Source organism: Diplotaxodon limnothrissa, linkage group LG14, assembly GCF_057381915.1.
Source record: "Diplotaxodon limnothrissa isolate DT_005_m linkage group LG14, D_limnothrissa_male_GT1.1, whole genome shotgun sequence".
Taxonomy (NCBI): Eukaryota; Metazoa; Chordata; class Actinopteri; order Cichliformes; family Cichlidae; genus Diplotaxodon; species Diplotaxodon limnothrissa.
In genome coordinates, this window is record NC_140609.1 from 25,083,047 (window position 1) to 25,093,996 (window position 10,950).

Here is a 10,950-nt window from a genome sequence, read left to right on the forward strand (position 1 = left end):
ATATATATATACATATATATATACATATATATATATACATATATATATACATATATATACATACATATATATACATATATATACATACATATATATACATACACATATATATACACATATATATACATATATATATACACATATATATATATATATACATATATATATACATACATATATATACATACACATATATATACACATATATATACACATATATATATATATACATATATATATACATATATATATATACATATATATACATACATATATATACATACATATATATACATACATATATATACATACACATATATATACACATATATATATACATATATATATATATATATATATATTTATTTATTTATTGTTGGTCTCTCTCTCATCCCTTTCCCAATCTCTCACTCATCCTTGGTATGTTGCTACATTTGTCTCTGTCACTCAGTCTGAAATTAGTTGACTTATAGAGTCTCTTCTTGCCTTCTCTCATCTCTTTTCATGCTTCTGTTGCTTCTGTATTCCCACCGACCACGTGAGTTTGTCACTTGGAGCTCACTACCGACAGCCGCAGCCCTCCACAACCATGTCCTGATAATTTTTCAGCACAACTCGGTCTTGAGAGTCCAGGTAGAGCAGGGCGATGGGACTGAGAGAGGTTGGGACGCAGCAGGCCCGGGGCACTGCTCCATTCACAGAGTTTACCAGAGTTTGCACCATGGCGTGGCTTGAGGAGTTCATGTGGTCAGCCAAAGGAAAGCGACACTCACCCAGGCAGAAGAAGGCGTCGTAGCCACTGGGTGCAATGATCCACTTTTCCCAGCCCACGTCATTGAAATCTACATATAGTGGATGGCGGCGGCACCTGTTGCGGGAAAGGCGCTTCAGTTTTGCAGAACGACCACCGTTTCTTTTCACCCTTCCACGTTCGCTCCAATTGATTCCTCCTTTGTCATCCGCCCAGCTCGGCACAGTATACCCCATTTTTTTGTCCCTTCCCCAGATTTGGTTTCTATTGAGATCCTTGTTTTTATTCTTGACCCTCGCCTTTGCTCCTTTTCTCCTCTGGCCATTACCAGGGTTTCTTCTGCCATGTTTGACTAAAGCCTGTCCACGGCCATCATGACTGTAAGTAACCAAGAGGGGTCTCTCTTGGGCCCAGCTGTGATCGTCTTGTCCCACAGATCTGCATACCCTCAGGTGTGCCTCTTTTGATTTCTCTGTCCCCTCACTTGCAGCAGAAGAGAGGGTCTGCTCAGGAAGTGAGGTGGTGTTGTTTTCAGGTCTGACCTCCAGGAGGAATCCTAGGCTGCCAGTCCCAGCATGGGCCTTATGTAGGAGTTCTGCACTAAGACTAAAAGCCTCCCAGAAACCACTTGTTTTATAACTACGGAGGCCATTGGTGAGTAACCTTGTTTCCAGCAGAGTGGGCTCAGGGTCCTCATGGTGCTCAGTGAGGTATAGGTTTAGTCTGTGGGGTCCAGGACCCAGAGCTGCTTCGTCACTGCGACGGAGGCGGAGCTCAGCAGAGAGCACACTCTCATCTTGAGGGATGGAAGAGATATTGAAGGAAATGTGCACTCTGGTATGATCCTCTGCACCAAGACTGTTTCCAAGGGGCTCTAAGTGGAAGAGTGACAAAGCAATATAACACTTTAGTAAGACTTTATTTAAGCAATAGCAGGAAAATTGTCAGACTATATAGCGTAGTCAGCAAATAATTTAACATTGTTGTTTTTTTAAAGAAACTTAATTTAAAAAAAATGAAATCTATATCAGATAGATTTTTTTAAAAGAAATTTACATTACATTTACATTATACATTAACCTATAACACTAAAAGCCTTATAGTTACAGCACGTGGGTTAGTTCCTTTATGGATTTTCCTCACAAAAATGCAACATTAACTAATGTCATCCTCTGTATTATCAAATAATTGTACTGGCAAAAGTTGGGAATTCCTTCAGTGGTGCTACAGGATTACCTGAGCCTTCAGATTAGATTAAATGACTGTGTGTGCTCCTCCTTTGTCATTTTCTTAGTTTGGAGCAAACATGTCTGACAGGAATATGCAGTGTTAACTCACTGATGGTTCACTGATAATGAACCATTATCGCAGGTCTGCATTTATTCTAGCTTGTTTGTGCTGAAATAAGGGCAACTGGGAGGCAAATATGATGGCCAGGATAGGCCCAAAAGCAAATGTTTCCCTGGTGAACAGGTTAATCCAACTATGATGAGAAGAGTCCCGAGTCTATATTTTATCTTAGTCTAAATCTGATCTCATACATGTTTTGAAAAAAACTTACTACACTTATCTCGTTTGATAGTGTAGTATCTTATTTTGACTGTTCAAAACTGACATACAAAGACTTGCAAAGGTGTGTTACTGCCATAAAGGTTCAAAGCTAGAATCAGCTCAAACAGATAATTCATATATCATGAATCTAGTTTGACATCAAGAGGAATCACCTGACTACGTGCCATCTAATTGTGTAAGTAAGCTTACCATTGTGGTGGAAGCTGCGTATAGTGTTGGCCTCCTGGATGTGCTGACTGGGGAAATTAAATGAAGGGTCCTCTACTAGATGGTACTGCTGCTGGTGGAAGTGGTAAAGATCCACGAGGTACCGTGGCACTGGCACTCCAGGCCTTGGGTCAGGCTGAGACTGCAGCCCCAGTCGGCTCAAAAGGAGACTCTGGATGGTCTGAGCCAGACCGGGATCCCGGAGTGACGGTGACAAAGCGGAAGGTGTGGGGTGCACCCTGCCATGATCGATCTCGCTGGTGTCTCCACCCTGGCGACCAGACGAGGCATGAGGTAGCAGCAGGACCATGAGGAGCAGGAGGTTAGGAGGGAACATGGTGGACCTGGAGGGAGATGCGCAGGTGAGGAGAGGTAATAAGGTACGCATACAAAGTAACCTAAACATCAAAGAAAAAAAATTGCGACTTCAGGTCATGCACCACTCTGTCCTTCCTTCTGTGTGTTTTAAATAAGAATTTAAATCATATGACATAATGACACAATATAAAGTATTGCTTGAAATCTGCAAAAGAGATAGCCCCAGAGAGATGCTTCTGGACTCTGTATATTATGCTTATGTCTTCTCCTTCCTGGACACACTAGTTTCTCATCAGTCTTCAGCCTTCATGTGGCATATGTTCAAGAAATTTACCATTCACATGTCCATAAGAAGTTGTTTGCTTGCTACTCCTGGTTGTAGAAACAGTGCTACTTTGTTTTTTCTTTGTTAATTTATTGCAGGCTTCTTCCCCTAGAGATCCATTTATCTCACAGGACACCTAAGCAGCAGTAATTAAACAGTCTCGATCTGTAATTTAATCATGCTGCATGTTTGTGTGTGCTCTACTCTAGTAGTGCTGTTTGTATGTGTGTGTGGATGCCTGTGATGTGTTTGGTATTTACAGAGACCTGATAGAGTGACATGTAGCCAGATTTTTTTCTTCCTTTTTTTTTTTCAAATGACTTGAGAAAATACTTATTCAAGAATTAAGTAGCTTTTTAAAAATATTTTTTATTTGAGGTCTAATTTAATTAACCCCTTAATTATAGGAAGATTAAAGATGTATCTCAGGCATCAAATAGCAGACCTAAATGCTCAGTTTAGTCTGATGTCAGGGTAAATTCTGGTATTTTAATTACAAAAAACAAAAAAAATAGTGCCGCAATAAGTGCTCACTGACTGTAAGCCAGCTGAATAATTGGACTTCATGTCTTCTACAGTGATGTGATCAAAACAAATGAAAGCTTTTAATGTCACAGTTTTGAAAAATATGAGCTTTGGGGCAGCATTACTAGTAATGCCACTGCAAATCAATCAAAACAAATCTGCATTAGTTAAATCATGAATTCAAGGCTGCCGTCATGCACAGAGGTATCCACCACACAATTACAATTGTGTTGTTTTATTTTGCAAATAAAACAAAAAGAAAAGAAAGACAAGAAATGGGACATCCGTAATCTCCCTAGAGTTTAGATGTGCATGCACTGGCATGCTCTGCTCAGCACACACGTTGTATTCCCTACGTTGGGTCATCCACAGTTAGATTCATTTGCACCTGCACAGCCCAGCTGCATGTAACCTCCCTATTTCTTCCACATTCCTGCCTGCTTCACTCACTTACTGCACATACAAATGGGTGAAAAGATTATATTCGCAGTCACTAATTTGACTTGAAACCCACAGATGCTGCAAGAGCACTCTTTTAGCTACACTTGATTGTGTTGGCAGGGCATTCAGTGCTGGAACGCGATCACAGACAGGGGTCACACAAATACTACTGCGACCCGGCCAACACCCTACATCTCTGTAGTATGAGTGTTAATAAGTGAGTGAATAATTGCAAAGCAGCAAGGTAATGGCTAGCTTGACCTGAAAAGGAGCTGAGATGTTAAAGGGTCAGTGCAAAGGTGCAAAACTTGTTTACCAGGCAGAAAAGAAAAATCTGCACTGCAAATCAGATGAACTGCTGCACAGTAAAGAAGAACAGAACAATAAACCCCATCTGCATCTAAATTTATGTCTTTTGCAGGACTTTAAGTTTGGCTTTATCTTTTTTCTCGTCCAAGTGCTCACCTATCTCTCGCTCATTCTCGCTTCTATCTCTTTATCTCTCGCCTGTAAGGGACAGAGAATCAATTAGGGCCTCTACAGCGAGATAACAGAGGAGTTTATGACTGAGTAAACACATAATGACGCTGTAATGACAGCTAATCTTACCACGCTGTCAGAAAAAAGGTTAAAAGGAGGTCACAGGTGTGAAGGTGTGTATTTTTTATGTATATGTGACTGTGGGTATGTGTACTGTGTGTGGTACGTGGCTCAAAGGGCAAGCCTGGGAAAATAAGCCACCTCTAGCGTGGGATTGTTGCTAGCTGGCCATTAAACACCACACCCAGTGCTGTTTCACCTGAGGCAACGCAGCAGAGGACAATTACAGATTAGGAACTGCCGGACAACCTCTCCCATATATTGTGGAGGCTTGTAAAGCAGATTAAGGACAACAACACCACATCTCTCCTGTACTTTCCTCACCTACAAAACCACCCTGAGGTACAAAGGTTAGGTTGTCACACAGAAGGGTGTGTCACAGCTGCAGCGAGGAAGAGGAACAGGGGCAAAAACAGAGAAAGAAGTTTGGAAACAGTGTCCTACACTGCTTTTCAGGCTCTTTGTTTCCTCCCTGGGTGTCTGCCTTATGAATGGTTCAATCCACTTTCAAGGGAGGGCAAAGAGCATCCAGACTTAATTTAGATGTTTTATGTGTTCTGTGCATCTGAGTGGGTGGCACCCAGATGTCAGCTCATTCAAGTTGGCTAGAAAAACTGACATTTTTATGATTACATTCCCCAGTTCCTTATTTTATCTCTGACTTGTTTATACCTTTCCTCTGGCTTAAACAATGAAATGTTCTGGAAGGATAAATGAGGAGAGCTGTATAATGAAGGGGGTCAGGGATAAGGCGAAATGAAAGGTATGGAGTTCAACAGCCGTGTTTGTGTGTCTTTCCCCTCTGTGCTCAGCCTATGAGACTTATTATATGTGACCTGACCTCATGAGCAGACAGCTGAGTGACCCTGGCATGCGGCGGACGAGTGTGGCTGCTGGTCTGCCCCGCGTCTTTCTGAACTCACTGATTAAAACCTCTGACCTCTGACATCCGTTTCTCTTTCTGCCCCTCTTTTTATCTGTTTATTTCAAACTCTGCTCCCTTTCCCCTTCCTCCTTCCTCCTTGCATTCCTTGAACTTTGTCCTTTTGTTGTCATACACCACCGTATATAACCCTGTTTTACTTTTCTTTAAGCACAGTCCCTCATGTCCCCTTCAAACCATCTTTTTTTCCTTTATTCTCTTACATCTTTTGTTCTTCCCTGTTAAAATGTCACTTTTCATGCTTTTCTGCATCACCTTCCCATTTTCCTATGGACTTTCTCCCACTCCATCTCCCCCATTAGTTCCGCTCTTTTTTCCTAGGTCTTAAAATGAATGGTGTTTTTGCGGAAGAGTGCGGCAGACTGTTGCCGGGCCAGGGGGCCGGAGTGTCACCACAGCCGGCTGATTTATCCACTGCCGCTGTCTTCATGTTACGCCTGGTCCCTCAACTTTCCCTTCCTGTTGTTCTTCCCGTGTTTCTTTTCCTAAATTCCTCCTCTCACTCTCCCTGATTTCTCTCCCCCCCTTCCAAGCTCTCATTTTTCTATGCTGCCGTCCCATTCTTTCAGAACACGATACGTGCAGCGTACATGCCACAGGGTTCATTTTCAGGCTCTGAGCTAACTCATTTTCTTGAAACTGTGCCATGTCGGATAGCCTCATGGGTCCAGATATGATGTGCAGTGTGCATATACACACCTGGGATCACTTCTGAGGATACATCTGTACTGGCTAACACTTTTTCCCCCCATTAAAATGTATAAAGTGAACATACAGTCACTATAATTAAATGTGAGGTTAAGCCTGTACCATACTCCCCATACTTAACTCATCATTAATGGTTTACTCTGGGCTGTGGAGTTAATACATAATGGGGGTGGGGTGAAAAATGTCCAAAACAGTTGCAGTTGTGGCTCTACTTTCTGAGGCGTAACAGATGAAATCATTAGAACAATATTCCAGGTAGGCTGCTGTAGAGTTTTATTGGAATCTATTAGAACAGCACTCTAATTCATCCCAGCTGGACTGATTAGTTGGTTAATGACCCAGGCGTCCATTTCTGCTCTACACATACAGAACATACACGCACTTGGATACAAATGTGTCCGAGCACAGAGCACCACAGAGCTTAAACACAGGCTAACAGCCAGGCAGAGTGAACCTAACACGGAAAAAAACTTGCCAATATATGTAACAGTGAAGGGTTGTAAAAATGTGAGACAACTTTGATATAGATTTAGAGTTAGCTCGAAAACACAGTTTCCACAGCTTAACTGTAAATTGCTTTTTCTGGCTGGTCACATCTACATGCACATGCCTACGTGCACTGTTTTTTTTGGCTTAAGTCTCAATTGTGAGGTAGAACAGAGCATCAGTAGTTCAGCATGTATTCACAGCTTGTCTCTTTCATCCTCTGTTCCTCAGCCCGGGATGCTGCACAGAGATCTCACAAGTGCATTGTGGTTAACAGGAGGCCCTACTGAGGCACAACACTGTAACAGCATCAGTGGAAATACTGACATATCTAACTCATGACTGCTGAAAGCTCAGAGACTGCCCTCGTTGTGCGTCTGACAGCTAAACCGATGTGAAATACAGAACAAAAACACACCTCTGCTTTTCACATTAAAGCTGCTGAGCAATAACACTGAGGGCCAATTCATACTTCGCATGTTGCACAGCGTTGGCGAGTTACGTCATGCTCTTTGAACCCATAATGGGCACATTATTCTCAGACAAGTTGCTTACCTGACAAGAGGTAGATTGAGCAATACAGTGGGCCAGCAGTGTATTCATATACACGAGTGTGTTTTTCCCAGCGGAGACTAATGGTTTCAGCAGTGCAGTTCCTGTGGCCTGTGGTTTGACAGACAGATCTATGCATGTGTGTGTGAGAGACAGAGACAGAGGGACAGGGATGTAGTACTCACGTCCAGGTGTAGTGGGATGTATGCAGAGTCCATGGTTTATCCTTGAGCTCCAGTGTTACGATCCCTCGGCTCTCACTCCCGCTCCTTTGGACAGAATGGAGAAAGTGGACTGTTTACCTCTGTCTCTTTACCTCTCTCAGAGAAGCCAGTGCATGTCTTTCCTATGTCTCTTATGCAAATGTACTGTAGGTAAAGTTGCTTGCTCCATGCTTCTCTCCCTGTCTACTCCCTCGCTCAGCTCCTCATCCTGTTGTCAGTGTCAGATAAGCAAACTCTTAAAAAACATCCACTAGCTTCCCCTCTGCCTGCCTGACCTCTGCTAGTAGGCAACTCCCTTTTCTCTGTCGCCTACACTTCCACCCTTAGTTGTTTAAGACAGACTGGTACCGCTGCTAGAAGTTGCAAGAGGAAAATGTCTGTCTGTCTGTCTGTCTGTACTGTATCACAGGCAACAACTCCTTCTTGTTCCTAAACCTTACTATGTCTCTCTGCTTTCCTCTCCACTCTGTTCCTCCCTTTTGTATCTCCTCCCCCTTCCCTCTCTCTCTTTTCTTGCTCACATACATACACCTACACACACTCTCTCTCTCTCTCTGTCTCTCTCTCACACACGCACACACACTTTTTCCTTCTAGTGTCCAGCTGGTAAACCCAATTTAACTCTAAATGACTTTCCTGACCACTCAGATTCTCTCAAATAGTGATGTCACTAAGATCGGCCCTAGTACATTTACAGGCTGTTATCTCTCTTTCTCATACACACACAGAAACACGTACACACATACACACCCATACACACACAAACACATGAGCATGAAAACTTAGAGATATGATAATGTGCACGCCATCACAGTAAATAACATCAAAAGAAACATACACATTTAAATGCACAAAACACACACAAATAAATAAATGAAACATGTTCAAGAGGGACTTTAAAGTCAGCACACACATGCAGACTAACTGTTTTCCTCCTTTACCAAACTCACCTGCGGCGTTTCGTTGGCAACATTTGAATTTTTCCGCCAACATGCTCGCAGACAGTCTCTCCATCATTATAAATACGAGGCCTCATTACTCTGAATGAGAGCGAACGGATTCGGGTACAAGACAAAAAGCTATGAATGGATGACTCATAAGAGCTTTCATGAAGTCACCAGAGCTGAGTGCCGTGATTGGATGAAAGTAAACATCGAGGGGAAAAAAAAGAAAAAGAAAGAGGCTGCACTTCTACACTACGCAAGGTGCATTCGTCCTTCCAGCACAGAGCGGGTGGCGGGTTGAATTTGTATTCATGAGGTGGACCCATGAGAAAACGTCTCTTTAGGATGCACCGTCTCACATATTAGATCTCATCTGGAGAATCACTTGCCCACGTTCCTGTGCTCCTCCTCTCTGTACCCTCCACTTGCTCTTCTAGTCCATTCTCGTATAACCCCCCCCCAAAGAAAAAAAAAAAGACTCATTCACAGACCTCATTCATCCCAAGGCTGTGTGACTGTCTCTGTTGCGCTGTTGCTTTTCTCTTGCAATACACACTGCTGTGATCGGAGCATTCAGTCAAAGTTTTTTGAGGTTCGGGATGGTTTGTAGTGAAAGAATCTTTGACCTGTGAAAGAAGAGATTACATAATGTGAGAGATATATTTATGTCCTGTTTGGTGCTTCTCACTACCACTATGCTCCTATTAGAAGCTGGAATGAAAACATTTGTACAAGCAGATCTTCCGTGGTTAGGTTCTTCTAACTCAACATGACCTCTGACCTCCATGAGGAGTGGTTTAATTGGTTTGATTGTGGATACAAAGGAACTTTTTGGCCTTTGCCACCTCTAAACAAATGTCAACTTCACTATCAGTCAGTGTGTAATTTCTTAGACTGACACAATTTCCTTCAATTTCACTTGGTTCTTGGGTCTGTTGTAGCAAAAAGATATTTGAGGGCACATTGGCTCAGATCCATGTTCTCCGAAAACGTTAGAGCACTTATGCAAATATGTGATGTCTTGATAAATCGAGCAGATATTTGAAGTTTACACAGCACCATTCTCGCATGAAAATATCTTAAAAGTTTATTTTGTGACCAGAAAGAGTAATATTTCAAACTCCGCCACTCTGTGTTCCTCCGCCGCAGCCTCCTTTGAGTTTTGGACGAAATGGATTCTAGGATATTGCATTTCGTCATTTCGAGCTGATTGGAGACCAAAACAGCCAATCAGATTTTTTTGCATCCAAGTCTGTGATTGGCTGGTTTTGTGGCACAAATATAACGGTATACAGAAAGAATTGAGCGCGCACAGGCAGAAATGTTGAGAGCGCAAGCAGCACATTGCGAGCAAGCGCAAGTGCAAAACCTGAGCGAGAGGGGCTGCTATTGTGTGTGTGTGTGTGTGTGTGTGTGTGTGTGTGTGTGTGTGTGTGTGTGTGTGGATAATAGCAAACACTGGAATACATAATTTGCACGCAGCAATGAATTTTGTTCACTCAAATTTAGCTTTTCTTCGCTCAAAATAAATTTCTCCTCAAAATGCAACACTTGCACCTGCAATTTTTCTTTACGTGCGCTCAGAATACTGGCACAAAAAATAACGCCATATCCACTCTGCTGTTGCAACAACTTATCTTATCTTATCTTATCTTATCTTGTCTTATCCCCTGGTCGCTGGCATCAGGTGAAATGTGTTTATTGGCAGATCATTTATATTTTGTTGGTCCGAGAAACCACAAAGTCCTCTTGATCAATCTGTTATCCTCTTGTATGCTATTCTATTTCACCCCACCTAAATCCTTATCTGCTATTCCAGTTACTTTACCTGTTGGTACTGATTGGTAAGCCAGTCTAATATTAAAACTGATGACCTACCTTACAAACAGCTGTTGTTTTTACTTAATTCAAGGTAAAATATGACAGTTATATCCTAATACTTATAACTCCTAAGTGCTATGTCTTGAAAAGTCTTCTTTTTTGGTGTACTTAGGAAGGCTCTTAATCTGGTACTTGAGATTAATAAAACATGTTGTAGTTGTGGCATATTGTCCTGGAGATCAAACTCAGAAGAAAAACAGAAAGAAAACATAAAGCACAGATTCACAGACCCTTAAATGCACCACTAGGGAGAGTCTCTTAAACCTTGCTGACCCACAGATGGGCCTCTCATTGCAGACTCTATAATTGAGGACAGCTTAAATTTAGGAGGAATGTGTATAAATGATGGAAAGGATATCAAGAATATCACCCATTAAAGAAAATACCACAGCAGTGAGTGTTCCCTTCATCTGTGGTAGGTGTCATTTAGCTCAAGCTAATCAAGAATGTAAACAGGATCTTCTATATATAGG

At 42.0% G+C, this 10,950-nt stretch overlaps 1 protein-coding gene across 1 annotated transcript; it reads right to left on the minus strand.

The window, feature by feature from the left end:
* Window positions 1-387: 387 nt before the first annotated feature.
* On the minus strand, window positions 388-8,073 carry bmp16 (bone morphogenetic protein 16). Its single transcript, XM_085370047.1, has 3 exons — window positions 7,614-8,073; window positions 2,513-2,874; window positions 388-1,625 (listed from the first exon to the last, which is right to left on the minus strand). The coding sequence occupies exons 2-3, from the start codon at window positions 2,865-2,867 to the stop codon at window positions 562-564; spliced, it is 1,419 nt and encodes a 472-aa protein (XP_085226173.1). The 5' UTR covers window positions 2,868-2,874; window positions 7,614-8,073; the 3' UTR covers window positions 388-561.
* Window positions 8,074-10,950: the final 2,877 nt, after the last annotated feature.

Excerpts from the sequence above, each read along its gene's own strand:
- bmp16 (XM_085370047.1), bottom strand. The coding sequence starts at position 2,867 with ATGTTCCCTCCTAACCTCCTGCTCCTCATGGTCCTGCTGCTACCTCAT. Across the intron at positions 1,626-2,512 it reads ACGCAGCTTCCACCACAATG|AGCCCCTTGGAAACAGTCTT; the intron begins GTAAGCTTACTT and ends TCTTCCACTTAG.